General features: G+C 60.6%; 1 protein-coding gene across 3 annotated transcripts; it reads right to left on the bottom strand.

Annotated features, from left to right (window-relative positions):
- ABCD1 (ATP binding cassette subfamily D member 1) lies at positions 1-18,435 on the bottom strand. Of its 3 annotated transcripts, none has more exons than XM_082446169.1 (11): positions 17,107-18,435; positions 14,540-14,656; positions 14,087-14,267; positions 8,668-8,810; positions 8,410-8,578; positions 7,746-7,840; positions 4,702-4,847; positions 4,151-4,296; positions 1,695-1,779; positions 1,291-1,416; positions 1-1,191 (listed from the first exon to the last, which is right to left on the bottom strand). In XM_082446169.1, the coding sequence occupies exons 1-11, from the start codon at positions 18,013-18,015 to the stop codon at positions 984-986; spliced, it is 2,325 nt and encodes a 774-aa protein (XP_082302295.1). In that variant the 5' UTR covers positions 18,016-18,435; the 3' UTR covers positions 1-983. The 3 variants fall into 3 exon arrangements, with proteins under 3 accessions (XP_082302295.1, XP_082302296.1, XP_082302297.1); XM_082446170.1 differs by having other exon boundaries at positions 14,561-14,656; XM_082446171.1 differs by lacking the exon at positions 14,540-14,656 and having other exon boundaries at positions 17,107-18,434.
- Between the last annotated feature and the right edge of the window lie 214 nt (positions 18,436-18,649).

Here is an 18,649-nt window from a genome sequence, read left to right as displayed (position 1 = left end):
TGCACTTTCCACAGGAGGTTTTACTGAGGAACTGAGGGAGGTTCCCCGAGCCGAGGGCTGAGGGCCTGAAAGGCACACGGCGGCGCGGCAGCGGGGTCTCCCCCTCGGGTGGGGGCCGTCTTTGCAGAGACAGCTTCCCCACTGACCCCTCTTTGGCACTGAACTGGGCACAGCGGTGCCCTCACGCCCGGCAGCCCCAGCGTCCCTGCGCCCCCCGCCTGGCCCACCCCCACCCACGCCCTGGCGGTTGGCAGTGTAGGCTGGTGGGGTGGCGGGCTGGCTGGGGGCTGGCTGAGAGGCCCAGGCCACCTCCCCCGCTGGCAGGGTGCTCATGTTGGCGCCGGAGAGGGCTACAAAGAGGAATGCAATAAATTACCTTGAAGGAGAGAGGGCTGGGGACGGAGGGGGACGGGACTACATTCCTGTCATTGCTCGGTAGGAAATGCTGTGCAATTCTTTCTCCCGAGGGCTCTTTGGGATGACTGGTGGGGAGAAGGGGCACAGATGAGGGGGCCCTGCCTCATCGCGGGGCCCACTTGGCCGTTTTTATGGCAGTAAGGGTGTTCCGGGGGACGGGAGCCTCGGCAGGCCACTGGGATGATGGCAGTAGAGAGATGGACCGGCCGTGATGTCTCCAAGGGACCGCAGAGGAGGGAATGGGGGGACTCCAGACTCAGGAGGAGGCGCTGCCCTGCAAACACCAAGGCTCCTGGGCACGGGCTGGTGCTGTGAGCGGGGCCGCGCCTCTGGCCCCTCTCCCCTTCCACTCGCCCGGGTCCCAGTCTGGTGGGGCTGGGAAGTGGGCACGGGTTTCGCTGGCTGTCCTCTGGGAAGCCTGGGAGGACGGCAAAGCATGCAGGGTGGGTCCGCAGCGGGGCGGGGGCGGGGGGGGGAAGCTTGGTGGGCAGGCGCTCCGTTTCCTTCACATGATCCGAGGGCTCGGTGTGGGGCGTGGGCCAAGGGCTAAGAGCCAGGGCCGTCTGTCAGGTGGCAGCGGCCTGGAGGACTCCGGGGCCTTGGCCCAGGATCTGGCAGAGCTCCTGGAGGCGCCGCTGCATCTTGGGGATGCCCGCCAGCTGCTGCTCAAGCCGCTGCTTTTCCTCAGTCAGGCTCAGGCGGGCAGCGGAGTCCAGCTTCTCGAACTTCCAGCCGCCCTCCCCGTCGAACTGTAGTAAGTGTGTGTGGTACTTCCTGCACCAGGAGAGGGAGCGGGAGGTTGTTTGGCAGCACCGCCCCCTCCCCAGCTGCAAAGCCACGGGCGCCTCGCTCACCGGAAGGGAGGGCACCTACCACAGGGAGGGTCGGTGGGTGATGGAAAGCAGGGCGATGCCTGCATCCTTGGCCGCCTGGAAGATCTTGCCTTCCACGTCGATGCTCACGGCACTGGTACATTCATCCAGGAGGGCGTACTTGGGCCTTGGGGGTGGGGGCTGAGTGGGTGAGCCTGTGGACCCTCCAAGGCCAACAGCCCGGGCCGGCCCCAGGCCCCAGTGGGGGCGGGAAGCCTGATCTGCGTGCTGACCCCCGTCCTTGCGGTCCCATCCCTGCTGGGCCCTGGGGGGCAGGGCAAGGTCTCCTGGTGGCACTGCCCTCCCCGCTTAAGGGGGTCCCAGGGAGCACCCTTGTCTCTGCTGCCGGCTCGGAGGACTCCCAGTGCCCGAGGGAGCACGACCACTCAGGGCAGCGCGGCTCACCTGTGGTAGAACATGCGGGCCATGCCAACTCTCTGCTTCTCGCCCCCGGACAGAATGTCCTTCCAGTCACACACGGCCTCCCAGCCTGGCAGGGGACAAAGGTCGCCGTTCAGTTCAACAGGGGTCGGGCAGCACGGGCAGAGGGCCCGGGCCACCACGATAGCGGAACATGGCAGCGCACGTGACTCGGGGAAAGGCTGTCCACTGGGGACGTGTGCTCTGGGTACCTGTCCGTCTGTGGGGACACCGGAAGAGTTCAAAAGAGTTGGGACCAGAATTACATCCCCTCCAAGAAAAGATACATGGGAGCCCTCACCCGCAGGGCATAAGAATGCCACTGCATTTGGAGACAGGGTCTTTACAGAGGTGATCGAGTTAAAGTGAGGTCACCGGGGTGGGTCCTCATCCAATGGGACTGGTGTCCTTATAAAAAGGGGACATTTGGAGACACAGACACGCACAGAGGAGAGACGACGTGAAGACACAAGGAGCAGATGGCAACTCCAAGCCCGGGAGAGAGGCCTGGAACAGACCCTCCCTCATGGTCCCCAGAAGGAACTGCCCCTGCCCACGCCCCTGGATCTTGGCTTCCCGGCCTGCACAACGGGAAGACGATATGTCTCTGTCGTTTGCCCCACCCAATCTGTGGCGCCAGCGAACTCACACAGGGCCTAATGGGGTGCTAATGAAGTGCCAGTGGGCATCAGTCATGGCAGAGCCTCAAGGATGGCTGCGATGGGCTCTCCAGAAGGCTTCTCACCCCCAGGCGCCAGGCCTGTGCGTCCCTGCTTGGCAGAGCACGTCAGCGAGGCTCAGGAGGCGAGTGGGTGATTCATCGGAAACGCCTCCTCGCCTGCTCCCTCCACTGCCTTCCCAGAAAACTAGCGATTTTGGCAGGGCATGTGGCCACACACAAAAAAGACAAAATCCCCCAGCTTGCCTTGATGAGAGGTTTAACCACAGGACTGAATTCTGGCCAATGGGGTATAAGTGTAAGTGTTACACACGTGGCAGCTTCTGGAACTTTCTTTAAAAGACAGACGGCATTCACTCTATGATTTGCACACCCCCCCCCCCCCCACTGCCCCTGCCACTTTCTCCATCCTATGGCCTGGGATATGATGTGATGCCGGAGCAGCCACCTTGGACCGCGAGGTGACCTTGGGAAAGGAAGCCACATATAGCAGAGTGACCTGGGGGCCTTTGTCGAGTGGGGCTGCCCCCACCAACTGCGGCCTGCCTTCCTCAGGACTTCTATGTCACGGTAAGATGAACGTGTAAATTATTTCAGCCACTGTTGGCTGATGGTTCTATTACTCACAGCTGAACTTGATGCTAATAGGTGTAATGGCCGGCCTCAGGGGCCCCAGGCACTCAGGGGTGTGTGGAGCCCAGCAGGAGGGGTACACTCCCAGGGCGAGCGAAAGAGCCCCGACCAGGCCAGGGGGAAGCTGGGGATGAAGCTCTGCAGGGACCATGGCAACCAGGGCAGGCCCGGGAGGAGCAGCCCCACTGAATCCGCCGCCTGCGGCCCCCTTTCTGCACAGGTGACAACACCTGGGAAGGACTCTCATGAGTCATCTGCCACGTCCTGCAGAGCCCCCATGGGTCCTCACGGGCGCTCTTTCATTTACTGCTGGCACTGAGGTTGAGACTGGTACCTGGCCCCTTCTACAGGTGGAAAGCATCTCAAGAGGTCAGGTTTTGCTCAAGGTCAAGCTGCCCCTTGGTAGCCTAGGTAGGACTTGGAGCTCTGTCACTCAGCTTTCAGTATAAAAATCCAAAATCTGGCAGCTGGGCCGCACTCTCCTCTTCCGCCCCTCTGGGCACGATAGGCAATTAAAGACCAACCTGAGAAGTCCCCAAGCGATGCGTTCTCTGGCCATCGGCCTGTCCCTCCCTCCTGCGGTCTCTTCCCAGGGGACACACCTCCCAGGCTCGAGCCAGACACGTGGGTGGGCAGGCGTCCCCTCCACCTCTGCTCCCACTATGCACACTCCAGGCTGCCCTGCCCACAACCGTGCTCTGCCCTCTCCCTGAAATGCATAACTGACCTGTCGCTTCCCTGCCTGGCCCAAGAGGCAGCCTGAAATGCATAACTGACCTGTCGCTTCCCTGCCTGGCCCAAGAGGCCCTGCCTGCCACGGAGCCCAGAGCCTGGAGAGGGTGCCCCGCTGGATGGCCCCCGCCAGGCTTGGCTCCCTTCCTGAGTGGAGCGCACTCAGGCCGTCTGGGGCCGCCGCTTCCTGTCGGTCCTCCCCAGGGGGCGGGGCTCTGCAGGCCACAAAGCACTTCGGACTCCCGAACGTCGGTTGGGGTAGTCTTCATCCCTCGGGGGCCAGGAGGGAGGCACGGGCAGGGGCAGCAGCAGGTTCCCCAGCTGAGCCTTGGGACAAAGGACGATCGATCGATGGCTTCCCCTGTGGCACTGATGAGTGGGGTGCCCCTCCTCCTACCTCCTTCCCGCTGCAGGATGTGGTTCAGGTGCACGATGTCCAGAATGGCTTCCAGGTGCTGCTCTGAAAAGCCCTTCCTTCGCATGTCCTCCACCGAGTCCGGGTAGATCACTTGGTCGCGCAAGGAGCCCACAGACATGTAGGGCCTGCGGGAGAGCCACGTGTCCACCGAGGGCAGGGCAGCCCGGCTTCCCTGCCAACGCCCTGTGCCCGAGCAGGCTCCGCGTGGGCCCTGCCTGCGCGAGAGGGGCTGGCCGGAAGGCCGCCGCGCAGCGTGCCGCGCCCACCCACTCCCACACGCACGCACACTCGTGCAGGTACTCGCCCACACACACTCATGCGTGCACACGCACCCCCCCGCTGTGAAGCCGCTGGGCGAGCGGGTTGGGGTGGAGTGGCAGCACCCTGCCGTCCTCTGCCCAGGCCTCAGGCCCTGCCACCTCCGGGACGTCAGGTTCCGCAGGTCAGGGGGGTGGGGGCGGACCTGGGGACTCGGGCTCCCTCCCTCCCACCCCACCCCCCGCCGGTGGCCCCATCACCCTAGCGCTCACCTCTGGGGGACGTAGAACATGCGCTGGGGCGGGGGCTTGTAGAGCACGCCGCCGTAGGTGGGCCAGAGACCGCCCAGGATGCGGAACAGGGAGCTCTTGCCGCAGCCGTTGGGGCCCGTGATGAGCAGGTGCGTGCCCTCTTCCACCTGCAGAGGCAGTGGCCGTGGGACCTGGCCCGGCCCCCCCACCCGCGGCCTGCCTGACAGCCCCGCCCGCGCCCAGCACGCGCCGTCCCCCGTCTCTAGGTGAGGCATGGCGGCCCCGACATGCACCAGAGAGCAGGGGGCCAGCAGGAGGAGGGCCTGTTCTGCCACAGTCCAACAAACGGCTACGTGCCCCAGGAGGTCAACGTCAGCCTGCAGCCCAGCCACCCCACTTCACCTGGAAGCCAAGTGTCAAGCGCCTGAGGCCCCCCGTGAGCCGATTACATCGTGTCCACTGGTGTTCTGGAAACACCTGCTACAGGAAAAAGGCCGCCCGAGCAGGCGGGGAGCGTGCAGATGGCAGGGAGCCCGCCGTCCTCGGGGTGGGGAGAGCATGAGGCACGGAGTCAAGGCACGTGGGGTACAGCTCCCGTCGCCCACCGCCACGTGTGACACCACAGCAACCCTAAGGGCCTTCCAGCCAGTGCAGTCCTCGCAAGATCCCAGAGTGTGGCGGATACGCGCGTCCGTCTGCTTTATCTCGGTCAGTGCCATGGGTTGAACCATATCCCCTCAAAGAGTCCTATGTTGGAGTCCTAACTCCCAGGACCTCAGAATGTGACCTTACTTGGAAATAGAGGCTTTGTGGATATAATGAAATTTAGATGAGGAGTGGGGTGGGCCCCTAATCCAGTGTGACCTGGTGTCCTTATAAATAGGAGACATTTGGACACAGAGGCACGTGCACAGGGAGAGTGCCATGTGAAGATGAAGGCAGGGACTTCCCTGGTGGCGCAGTGGTTAAGAATCCGCCTGCCAATGAAGGGAACAGGGGTTCAAGCCCTGGTCCGGGAAGATGCCACATGCCGCGGAGCAACTAAGCCTGTGCGCCACAACTACTGAGCCTGCGCTCTAGAGCCCACGAGCCACAACTACTGAGCCTAAGTGCCGTAACTACTGAGCCCGCACGCCTAGAGCTGGTGCTCCACAACAAGAGAAGCCACCGCAATGAGAAGCCCGTGCACCGCAACGAAGAGTAGCCCCCGCTCGCAGCAACTAGAGAAAGCCCGCGCGCAGCAACGAAGACCCAACGCAGCCAAAAAAAAAAAAAAAAAAGATGAAGGCAAAACACCAGAAGCTGGGAGAGGCCTAGACACCCTGATCTGAACTTCTTTTGGTTGAGCCCCTCGTTTGCTGTTCCTCCTTCGTTAGACTATAAACTCCCCTGGGCAGGGCCCAGGCCTCCCTCCGTGCAGATGTGGGAGGGCTGGTTGGTCAGGCCCCGGCTCCTCTGTGTGCCTGGCTCCGGGAGAGCTGCCTCGGCCCCAGCCAGCTCCACGGCTGCCTCCCTTGTCTCCTTCTCTGCATCTCTCCGACCGCCCTTCTGACCCTATCACCTGGCTGATCAGGGCCAGGAACTGCTCCCCGTCCCCAACATCTCCCAGCCCCAGAGCCCAGCTCCACCAGCGGCTCTGCCAGGACAGAGCCCTTGCTCAGCTCCTGGTCACCTGTTCCTCGCCTGACCTCGCTCTCTAACCAGCTGCGCCCCTGCTCACCATGGCCTCTGAGCTTTGCCCAGCTGGGCTTCCACTGGGCCTGCCTGGAAGTCATTCACCCTGCATAAACTGGCCGTCAGTGGCAGCCCCACACCCCAAGGGTGACTACTGCCAGGGGCGATGGGCCTCGCACCACTGGCCTGCGTCCAGCCTCCAACTGGCTCTCAGGTCCCCTCTCAGCACATCAAGGAAAGGAGCTCTAGGCACTGGCCCTTCCTGCTCATTCCCTGCCTGGCCATGGCTTCCGCTGCCCTGGCTCCTCAGCGGGGCACATGTGGCCCGTGCAGGACCTGGACCCGAAGTCCCTTGGCTCCTCGTCCCTGCCCTCTTCTTCACCACGCTGCCCGCCTGCCCGCCCGGAGGCTCCTGGGTGAAGCTTCATGTCACCTCTACTCCCCCAGGGATGTAGACCTCTGCTCTACCTTTCCTGTGGCCCTCGCTGGACCCGGGACAGCCGTCTAACCATGGATCTTTTCTTTTTTTTTTAAAGTTTATTTTGGCCACACTGGGCAGCATGTGGGATCTTAGTTCCCTGACCGGGGATCAAACCCGCGCCCTTGGCAGTGGAAGCGTGGAGTCTTAACCGCTGGACCACCAGGGAAGTCCCAAATCCGGGATCTCTGTAACCCTCTGGGGCTCCCCTGATTTACCTGTGGTTTACAGTGTCCAGCCTGGAGCTCAGGGAACATTAGTTGAATGAATGAATGAATGAATGAATGAATGACTCCTGCACCCAGGACTCCCCTTCACTCTATCACTCCCTGACCCTGTCCAAAGCCCTGGCTGGGGACACAGGTCACTGGTGGATGTCTGCCCCCAGGGCATCCTCTCCACAGACAGCTTGCGTAATGGTTGAGAGCCCTCCCAGTGGGCCAGGCTGCGCCAGGCACACACGCGCCCTGGGGGCCTCTCACAGCAGATCTGTGGGACCTCAAGCCCGGGTCAGTGGAATAGAATCTCTTTCATCACAGCTGGAGTTGGACCAGAGTCCCAAAGTCCTGGGCTACTCGGGGATAGGGGTGGGCGTGGGGTGCTGGCAACGACAGGGCCAGGAACCTTTGGGTGACTCCAGCCCAATCCAGGTAATCACTGGTCTCTTTTAATCAGCTCTGACTCCACTGCCCCAGAACTAACAGTCAGTCAGAGACACGTTGGTCTTTCACCTTGAGCTTAGCCTGCCTGCCACGTAGACCTGGGGTCAATGGCTACTGGCAGTGCAGGCAGGCTGGCCGGGCTGGATGCTGAGGGCTGAGGTGGGTGCAGAAGGCCAGGCCCCGGGCCCCAGAGCTGGGCTCGGCCCCGCCCGTGCCTCCAGGTTGGGGCTTGCCTCCGCCCTTCGACCTACCCTGATGTTGAGGCTGGCCACCACCACCTCCCCCGCGGGCGTGACGATGGGGATGTCCTCACACACGATGCCCTGCTCCACATCCACCACTTGGCCTGGAGAGGGAACGCGAGGAGGGAGAGAAGGAGCAGAGCTCTCCCTCCACCTCCGGTGCGCGCCGTGTACCCCCAACCCGCGCCAGCGCGCCGGTGTGTGGCCCAGGGGCCCTCGGGAATACAGTGCGGCTGCCCGCCAGCTGACTACAGCCCCCTTGCTGTGCTCCGGGCGGCGGAGGGGCAAAGCCGGTTCCCTGGCCCCTGGAACACGAGCGTGGGTCCGCTCCTGTAGCCCCTCAACGCCACACCATCCGAAAGGCGGCTCCGACGCCTGGGGCCTCTTGCACAGCGCCCCAGCCCCTACTGGAGCTTCGAACTTTCTCTCGCTACCTGCGTGGGTGAGTGAGCCCCTTCGCTCAGGGACCACGCCCCCCTCTCTTGCAAAGGGAAACCCTGGCCGGGGCACCTGGAAGGGACTGGGCACGTGAGCGCGGTGGCCAGCGGAGACTGCTCTGAGAGGGAGGGCTGCGGGGGCCGCAACGTGCCCAGGAAGCCCTCCGTGGGGCGCCGGGCAGCCTGCCGCGGGAGGGCCGGGACCAGGGCGGCCTCTCTGGGGAGGGCACCCTTACCTCGGATCTGCAGGGACCCCTCCACACGGACACCGGACCTCACCACGGCCCCGGACCCCGCCTGAGTGTCCTCTGGCTCCCCGGGCCTCTTGAAACGGCAGTGCCGGACGTCTTCAAATACCTGGAACATCTCGTGGACCCGGGCTGTGTAGCCAGCCAACTCTGTCACCTGCAGGGAGTGTGACCCTGGCTCAGCCCCTGCCATTGGGGGCAGGGAGGGAGGGGAGACGGTAGGGGCAGGGGCTGGGCAGGGGTTACCTCCTTGTAGGACGCCATGACCCGCTCGATGGCGTCCGCGGCAGCTGTGAGGAGGTTGCGGGCGACGGTGAAAGCCTCCGTGCGCTCGCTCACCAGCTCCTCCCCCCTCGTCTGCAGGGCCGCCTTCTTCGCCACCTCCGAGTCTGCAGAGCACAGTGGGGCAGGGAGTGGCAAGGACAGTGGAAAATCCTAGCTGACCCACTGGGGGAGAGCGGAAGTCTGGCCAGCCAATGGTGCTCGGACAGCCGGGTATCCACATGCAAAAGAAGGACCCCTTCCCTGGTGGCGCAGTGGTTGAGGGTCTGCCTGCCAATTCAGGGGACACGGGTTCGAGCCCTGGTCTGGGAAAATCCCACATGCTGCGGAGCAACTGGGCCCGTGAGCCACAATTGCTGAGCCTGCGCGTCTGGAGCCTGTGCTCCGCAACAAGAGAGGCCGCGATAGTGAGAGGCCCGCGCACCGCGATGAAGAGTGGCCCCGCTCGCCGCAACTAGGGAAAGCCCTCGCACAGAAACGAAGACCCAACACAGCCATAAATAAATAAATAAAATAAAATAAAATAAAAAAGTTTCTTAAAAAAAAAAAAAAAAGAAGGACCCCTACCGCATACCACACACAAAAACTAACTCAGGGTGGAGCACCGGCCTGCACGGAAGAGCTAAGACTACACAACTCTTAGAAGAAAGCAGGGGTAAACCTTCGTGCCCTGGGATTAGGTATGGCTCCTTAAATATGACACCAAAAAGCACAAGTGACAAAAGCAAAACAGGTAAGGGAGCTTCGACAGACGTAAAAAGTTTTGGGCACCGAAGTAAATCATCCAGAAGGTGAAAACACAACCTACAGACTGGAAGAAAATATCTGCAGATCATATATCTGATAAGGGCCCAGGTCCCAGAATACATAAAGAACTTTTTCAATTCAACAATAAAGAGACAAACGAATCAATTAAACAGTGGGCAAAGGATCCGAATAAACATTTCCTCTGTAAGATATACAAATGGCCAAGAAGCACAGGAAAAGATGTTTATTGGTCACCAGGGAAATACAAAATCAAAACTGCAATGAGACACCACTTCACACTCACTAGGATGGCTATAACTGAAAAGACAGTAACAGTGTTGGTGAGGAAGTGGAGCAGTTGGGCCCATGAGACACCGCTGGTGGGGCTGAACGATGGTGCAGCTGCTGTAGAAGACAAGTTTGGCAGTTCTTCCAAATGTTAAACAGAGGGTTACCAAATGACCCAGCAATGCCACTCCTAGGTGTACATATATCCAAGAGGAGTGAAGACAGAGGTCCACACAAAAAATGATACATGAGTATGCGTAGCAGCGTTATTCGTAAGAGCCGAAAGATGGGAACAACCCAAATGTCTACCGATGGATGAGCGAATAAACACAATGTGGTAGCTATACACATACAATGGAACGTTACTGAGCCATAAGAAGGAATAAAGTACTGATTAATCCTACAGCGTGGATGAATCGTAAAAACACGATGCTAAGCAAAAGAAGCCAGATACAGAAGGCCACATATCGTGTGATTCCATTTATATGAAATGTCCGGAAGACGCAAACCCATAGCGACAGGAAGATTAATGGTCGCTGGGGGCTGCCAGGTGGGGTGGGGAGTGACCACTAATGGGTCCGGGCTTTCTTGTTGGGGTGGTGACAATGTTCTAGACTTAGTGGTGATGGTTGCACAACTTTGTGACTATATCAAAAACCACTGAATTGTACCCGTAAAAAGGCCTAATTGTATGGTATGTTAATTACATCTCAATAACGCAAATATTGTGTCCTGCACTACAACGGCAGCCCCTCCCGAGCCTCTCAAACAGGAATATCCCCTTTCAGACCTCCGGTCTACCCCGTGTCGCCCTCATCTCTCCCCTTGCTGCCGTATTCTATGGCCATCCTCAGTACTACTATTTCTCCCTGAGAGCCTGCTCCTGTCTTGACTTGCTTTTTTCTTTTCTGTCTCAGTTGACACCCCATGGTCGCTCACTTCAACCCTCTCTTGTCAATGGCCTTGACTCCCTTGACCATTGGACCCCCTAGAGGGGCAAGGTTTTTACACAAGGAATGTTCTGGAAATGGTGATGGGGCGCACGGGGGAGGCCAGCTCTGAGGGCTAACTCTATCCAGGGGCATAAATGGATCTGAGGTTGGAGCCTCAAGGATGTGATGGTGGGGGTGGGCTGGGAAGGGCCAGGGAGTCAGGTCAGGGCAGGTGCAGTGTGGGGTGGATAGGGCCAGACAGCTGGCTAGAGCACCAGGAGTCCAGGGAACTGGGCAGGGGAGGGGAGTGGTGATTCTGACAGTCTAAGGTCCCTAGGCAGGGGGGACACAAACCCTCCTCCCCGGACATCCTGAGAGCTGGAAAGGGACTGCGCACAAAGGGAAAGGGTCTGCGCGGGGGCCCTGGCAACAGTGGGCCCCTCCCTGGAGACAGCATAACCCTCTGCAGCTTTCCTCGGAGCCTTGGGGGCTAAGATGAGTGCCCCAGAGCCAGACACCTGATAGCTCTTCCCGGCCAGGCCGCCATGCCGGCAGGCCAGAAAGGCAAAGGTAGCTACACCTTCCCCTGTGGATAATCGCTTGCCTCCTCACCCGGTTCCCAGCGCTCTCTGTGTCCAGTTACTGGGGACACAGCAGGGACAAAACAGACAAAGCTCTGGCCTCCTTGAGTTTAAAGTGGCAGAGCCTCTATAAGGCAGCCGCAGACGTGGAGCAGACGGGCTGTTCAGCACTTTGAAGAGCAGCGAGGCGGGGGAGGGGGAGAGAAAGGCGGGGCGGGGGTCTCACCTAGAGGGTGCCTGTGAGCAGAGCTCCCATAGAGGGAGGGAGGGGCCGAGGGATGGCAGAGGAAAGAGCATTCCTGGCAGCACGAGAAGGAGCAAAGGGCCTGAGGCAGAAGCGGGCCTGAGGCAGAAGCGGGCCTGGTGCTGCGGGCAAGGCCAGTGAGACAAGCGGAGTGAGCAAGGGGGATGGGAGCGGTCCACATGTTCACAGGTGACTGGCTACAAGGGCCGTGAGGGTGGGGACAGGAGCTCAGGGCTCTGAATCGCCCACAGAGCCCAACACAGCAGAGGCGCCAAAAAGTCCTAGGCCTTCAGAGGAGGCAGAGGCCTCGGGGACTAGACAGGCTGAGCTGTGCCCAGTGCCAGCTTCAGAGGGAAGCGGGCACAGGCACTTCCTCACAGAGACCACGGCTTGGTTTCCTCCTGGGTCCATTCCCATGCTCCTGGCCTAAATCAAGGCCACCCTCTGTGTAGGTCCATTGGTGGAAGCAATTACCCCCTCCAATTAGATCTTTCCTCTTAGGGGTCACCCAGAGAGGGACAGACAGCTGAGGGTATGGAAGCCCCAAGGGAGAGACACCAATAGGGAGAGAATCAGAGAGACTTCTGGTTCTGAAACACGCACGTCAGGCTCCCTCTCTTTACGTATATCTGAAAACCCTCTTACTACCAAACTGCATAAAATATGACACCTTTTAAATCAGAACTGTGCTTGCGGGAAAGCAAGGGAAATTCCCAGGAGTGAGAAGAGAAGCCAGTAGTCAGGTGCTCCTGTGACATCCCCAGAGACGGAGAAGACAGGGCTCCAGGTGCAAGGACCAAAAGGTCTCCTCTAAGAATCTGTAATTATGTGTCTGGGCTGCAAATTAATATCACCTGCAAGTGCGGGGACCCCTCCTCCCCCAAGCAGAGAAGTTAACATGAAAGTGGCCTCCAACTGGTTCATTACCGCGGAGCCGCTTGGCTAAAAGTAAAGCAAATGTGCGCAGGGGAATCCTACCTCCAGTTAGGCCGCAGAACCCACAACGACCGCAAGCAAAGAAGACCGGCAGATGGAAGATAAAGCTGGCTTAGACCCCCAAGAATTCAGACAACCGAATAGCTGCACAGAGACCATGGAATGAGCATGATTAATATGGTCTCCGGCAGAACTTTACAGAAATAGTCATTGAAATAAAAAACAATTCAAATTAGGGACTTCCCTGGCGGTCCAGTAGTTAAGGCTCTGCGCTTCCAATGTGGGGGGCACGGGTTCGATCCCTGGTCGGAGAACTAAGATCCCTCATGCAGCGCGGTGTGGCCCGAAAAAAAGGAAAATTCAAATTAGATGCAGCTGAAGAGAAAACTAGCAAATGCGTGAGCAAGAAAATCTGAGGGAACCTCCCAGAATTCAGCATAGATAGTGCTAGACGGGGAAAAGTGAAGAGAGACGGAGAGCCACAAAGGAGTGAGAAGCCCAACATGTAGTGAGAGTTCCAGAAGGAAAAAGTGAAAAGAATGAGAGAAGCAATATTTGAAAAGATAATAGCTGAGAACTTTCCAGAACAATGGAACAATCTGAGTATTCAACGGCCATACAACAAGTCTCAAGCCGAATAGACAGAAATGCACAGGCAAACGCTTCCTAAAGAAACTGCAGAAAAAGAGAAAAGTCTAACCAGGCAGACCACGCAGGCTGCTGAGAGCAGTTAAGCTGGTAACAGATTTTCCAACGGAGGTAACGGGATGTTGTCAATGGGCTGAGAGAGACCGACCATCCGTCTCAACTCCCTCACCCAAATGAACTTCAGTTCGGGGGTAGGGGGGAGGATAAAGAAAGACATTTTCAGACAAGAAAATAATCTCGAAGCTCCATGATGAAAGCCTCACAGTAAGGACTTCTGAAGGACGGCTGTCTGAAGGAGGGTCACTGGGCCGCGGGGAAGGGCTGGGAAGCCAAGAAAAGCAGAAACTCACAGGTGAATCTGAACACGCACCAACCGGATAAAGCAATGGCGAAGCTGTTGCCGGGGACATCAGCAGGCCAGGCGGGCTGGTCCTGCAGTCCACGTGTTCTAAGTAAGGGCCCAGAGGAGGAGGAGCTATTGATTAACCCAGACTGTTCTCAAGTAAGCACATTAACCTTCGAAGGGCAACCACGAAAAGACTGCAAACAGAATGAATTCCTTGCAAACCAGCAGAGGAACAAAATGCGAATCCTTCCCAGTCCCCCCAAGGCCTTGGGGAAGAGGGCTCTGCCCTCGACAACCTGCAAGAGCTATTGTAGGCGTGGGTGGGAAAGCCAAAGCCCAAGCCAGGAAGGGGGTCCCTCGACGTACTTCCCCACCCTCCCACTTCCAAGATGAGCTGAGGACAGGGCCAGCTGTGCAAGGGTGCGTGCGCCTGGTGAAGGCTGTTCCTGAGTTGCAGTCCCTGGGCTTGGCCAAGTGGGACCAAGAAGCGTGAGATGCTGTAAAGGGGAGCCGCACACAGGGTGGCAGGCAGCGAGGAGCTCCGGGAGAGTGTGACCTGCCGGGTCCCCCCCGACCCCAGTAGAAAAGTCAGGTGGGCCGGCTGAGCACTGGGGCCCCCCAAGCCTAGCCCAGTGGTGCAGGAGGACAGGCCCCCTCTCACCTGACTCTGAGTAGCCGGTGGCGGTGATGATGGGGACGGCCACCATGAGCAGTCCCGAGGCGCTCCACACGTACTTCATGAGGAACTGCTCCAGCATGACGTACCACAGGCGCTCCAGCAGAATGAGGTTGATCTGCGAAGCCAGGTCCTGGTAGGAGTGCTGCAGCAGGGCCAGCTCCACCTGCAGGGATGGGGCACCGGAGACCCAGAGGCCTGGCGGTCAGTCCCACAGGGGTGACAGCGAGAGTCCCCAAGTGTCGCTCACACAGGCCATGCTGTTTGATGACCACGACAAGGTTGAGAGCCGGGGGTTAGGACTGGGCCACGTTTACAGGGGACAGGTCTCAAACTCGGGGGAGGTATGGGACCGACATCACAGCATTGGGGTACAGCGGCAGTGAAGGGGCTCACCCCCCCACCTCCCGAGGCCCGCGCTCATCCCGTTTCCGCTACCTCTTCAGTTGGGGTGCTTACCACACCCCTCTCTTTGCCCTGGACAGCTTCTCGAGACGGGCTGAGGGCAGCCACCTTGCCCATTTCTTTGGGCAACTGCTGGGGGGCTACCCTGAACTAAGTGAAGGACAGCACAGGAAAGCAAAAAGCGGTTGTTGGTTTTGAAGGACTTGGTTCAATAATCTCTACCTGCTCAGGCCCCGCCTCCCTCTACTTTCCCACAGTTCCTCTGGGTGAGAAACTTGCACTGCATTCTCCCACCAGAACCTGCAGGGCACACTCCCAAGCCAGCTCGTGCAGGCGTCGCCCTCAGTGGACAGCCCCACGCCCAAGCCAGCTGAGGACTCCAGCCCACCCACTCAGCAGTGAGTGGGCCTCCCCTGCCCTCCCCTTCCTGCACTGGCCACTACCTGCCATCTCAGGAGAGGGACCTGTGCAGGGCCTGGAGAAGAGACAGGAGGGGAGGGAGTGGGAGAGAAAGAGGCTCTCTGTGACAGCAGCAGTTAGACGGGCGGGGGGCTGGAGTGGTCAGGAAGCAGTCACAGCAAGGTGGCCATTGGGGCATAGATTTCTTGGTCGGGGGGCACATGCCCTAGCCCCACCTTCCCACCCCTGACTGACAATAGCTGCCCAGCCTAGAACCGTTTCCTTTGCCAAGTGGTTTCACAGCTGACTCTCCATTTGATTCTCACCATGTCCCACTGTGTGTGTATTCTCATGTCCATTGCAGCCCAGATAGGCAAAGTGACCTGCCCCAGCTCACACAGCCTGGAGGTAGCAAGAGGTATGGAATTTGGATCACATTGGCTGAGCCATTAGGAGGACCAAATTGTTGAAAACGATGCTTCATGCTTCCAGTTATGAAGAAAGGTCTACCTAGGCACAAGCCAATGAGAGGCTGTGTGTGCTTGTATGCACGTGTATAAATAAGCCTCCTCCCTGAGATCCCAATAACAGCAGAATACCCTGCTGTCTGCCCTCCAGCCAGTCACCTCTGCCCTAGCCTGTTGATCTGAGCCTGGGCATGGGGACATCAGCCAATGGGACTGAGGTGAGCCACCTGCCTACACAGTAAGGGCAATCAACCCACCCACGAAGGCCCATCACTCCACACTGCTTTCAGGCCTTTGGCTGAGGCCTAAACAGACAGGCTGTGGAGGCTCACAAGGTCCCTCCCGCCCTGGCCGGTGAATCCTCCCGGTGAGCATGCAGTTTGCTGAAACTAGCCCAGAGGAAGTCCTTCAAGGAGCCAGTGATCTCTCTTCTACCCCCACCACCCAGGTCTGCGGCACCGCTCAGTGGCTCTGCCTCAAGCCGATCTCCTGTTCCTGAAATGAGCACACCTACTCTGAGAACCTGGGCAATCCAGGCTCGTGCTGGGAGCTGGCAGGAGTGCTGGCTGGGGCTGACAATGTAGCTACGGGGAACGTGCCAAGTGCCTCACCCAAGGCCACGGCTGCCTGCCAAGGCCCTGCGGCCCAGAGGACAGGAGAGGAGGAGAGGGGGTTGCAGCTGCAGACCAGGCACTTTTTCTCCTAATCTGGAGCCCAGCCCATGCCCGGGATGCCCCCTATCTGCTCAGGAATAAACCCTTTTTAAAAATCAGAGACAAGCCTGCCTCTCTGCCTGAAGTGATGCGCAGCCAGTGAGACAAGGTCTGGGGCACAAGGCCACCTGACCCGGGGAGGACACATGGGCCTTCACGAGATGGATGCCATTGTGCCCCTCCCCCGAGAAGCACTGGGGAACCGAAACTAGAGTTGCAGAGAGCCTAGCCGGAGGCAGCCGCAACCCCAGGCACGAGGAAGGGGAGGGGCCGAGGCGAGATAAAGGGAGCACTGGCCTGGAGTAACCTTTCCCAGGCCCGGGCTACTGGCCGTAGCTGGCCCGGCCCCCCGACCCGGCCTGCCGGGAAGCTGCACGACTGGGACCCGGGCGGAAGGGCGGCCACGCTGGGGGCAGGGTGGCCGCCGGGCGGGCAGGAAGTGCGTCCTGCCGCAGTGGCGGCCTGGGCCCGGCATCCTGGGCTGGGGCCTCGTGAGGGAGGCGGCCAAGCCCACAGCCAGGCGGGCCTTCGGGCTCCGGATGGGGGAAGCCTTGACCTGGAGCGCTGAGCTCCGCCACCGCTGCGGCCGGCACGCTGCGTGCTGCTCGTTAACCTCCGCTTGGGCTGAGTCATGCCCATAATGCCCGCCTGCCCGGCCGGCCAGCTGGGCCAGAGGCCAGCCTTCAAAGGGTCTGGGGGCCCAGGAGGGGCCAGGCAGCAGGCCGCGTCCCCAGATGGCAGGAGCCTCCTTTCTGTTGGCTGCAGGCGTGGGGCAACCAGGGAACTCTGGTCTCAAATTGCCAGGGTCCACAGCCCTAAGGTCAAGAAAACTGAGGCAGAGAGGAAGCAGAAGTGGCCCAGGGCAGTCCCCACCCAGCCTTCCTGCTTCTCCATTACTGTGCCATCTGAGCTGCCCAAGGCCCTGGTTGGCCCACACCTCTGGCATCAGCCGCAGGCAGCCCTGGCTCTCCTGCCCCTGAGCCCCCAGCTACATGCTTTCCGGCACCCCAACCTGCCCCACCTCGTGGCCCCCATAGAAGGCAATCTCCTCCGAGTTGGCCACCACCCGGGAGTGCATGTAGCGCAACTCCCCCTTCCGCCGCGCCTCCTCTGCCACCAGCTCCCCGAACTTGGGCGAGAAGGCTCGCAGCACGTTGGCCGTGAGGAAGACCACAAGCCCAGCGATGGCTGAGGGCCAGGCTGTGCCGGCCCCGCGGGAGCGGGCCACTCGAACCAGGGTGTAGGTGGTCACAGCCACGTCCAGGAGCGGCTTGGTCAGGTTGGAGTAGAGGTGGGCCACGGAGGCGGCAAAGGCCACCACATCCTCCGTCAGGGACTGGTCCGGGTTGCGGAGCCGCCCGTCCATGTTGCTGACCCGGTAGTAGGTCTGCTGGGAGAAGTAGAGGCTGTAGGCGTGGGCCACCAGCCGGCTGCGGAACGCCAGAGCCAGTCGGCCCTCTAGGTAGCGGATGGCGCTGTTGACGAAGGTGGCGGGGAGCGCGATGAGGAGCCACTGCAGGAGCTGCCAGCCGAAGGCCCGGGGGTCCTTGCGCACGATGCAGCGGGCCAGCCGGCCGTCCAGGCGGGCCACGTACACCGACAGGAAAGTCCGGCTCACCAGGGCGGCTGAGTGCAGCGCCAGCAGCCCCGTCTCCCGGCACAGGATCCTGGGGAAGAGCAGCCTCAGGAGCCACAGGAGTCGCTGGAAGAACACCCGGTTGACACCGGCCTTGGCCGCTGCGCCCACCGTGGCCCCGGAGGCCTCCTGCGGGGACTCCCCAGCCGGCGTCTGAGGGCCCCTGGCCGGAGCCAGGCACTGCCGCACCAGGGGGTAGATTTTGTGGGCTCCATAGGCCGTGAGGGCCAGGACCACAGCTGTGCGCTTCAGCGTGGTCACCCGCGAGGGCCGGGGGGTCGAGAGCACCGTCATGTCACCTGGGCTGGACTCACGGGGCTGGGACTGGTGCCTGAGGCAGCAGAGGAGGCAGGTGGCTGGAAGGGTGGTGGCTCTGACCCCAGGCTCGTTGTCTAGGCAACTGGAAACCTCGCAGTGGTCCCTGAGACTGTCGCTTTAGGCCACCCGGGTGGTGCTGGGCCCCCTGGTGCGGTGGGCTCAGGGCCCTCCAGGGTCGCGGCCTCTTCAGGCAGCCGAGGTGGAGGAACTTGTCAGTCCCCTGGTCCCTGGGGTCAGAGCCTCCAGAGGTCTCGGGCAGAGAGGGCGTCTTTTCCTCTCCACCTCCTCTTCCCCTGGTGGCGCCCCTCCCCCGGGGCACCGGGCGCGTCCGTCCGCTCCGCAGCCTGGCTGAAGCGACTGTGACTCCGCCACCCGCCCAGAATCCCCACCTACCCACCCACCCTTCCCCAGGGGGAACTCGGGGGAAGGGGAGGAGGCGGAGGAGGGGAGGAGGCGGAGGAGGGGTGGGAGGCGGAGGAGGGGTGGGAGGCGGAGGAGGGGTGGGAGGCGGAGCCAGGGCGCGGGGCGCCCCACCCCGTTCTCGCCCCACGGTTGGGCCCCGCCCCCTCCCCGGACCACAGAGACGTGGGAGGACCGCGCGGGCTAGAGA

The sequence above is a fragment of the Balaenoptera physalus genome (genome assembly GCF_965194825.1).
Source record: "Balaenoptera physalus genome assembly, chromosome: X".
NCBI classification, from domain to species: domain Eukaryota; kingdom Metazoa; phylum Chordata; class Mammalia; order Artiodactyla; family Balaenopteridae; genus Balaenoptera; species Balaenoptera physalus.
This window is presented reverse-complemented; position numbering and strand designations above follow the sequence as displayed.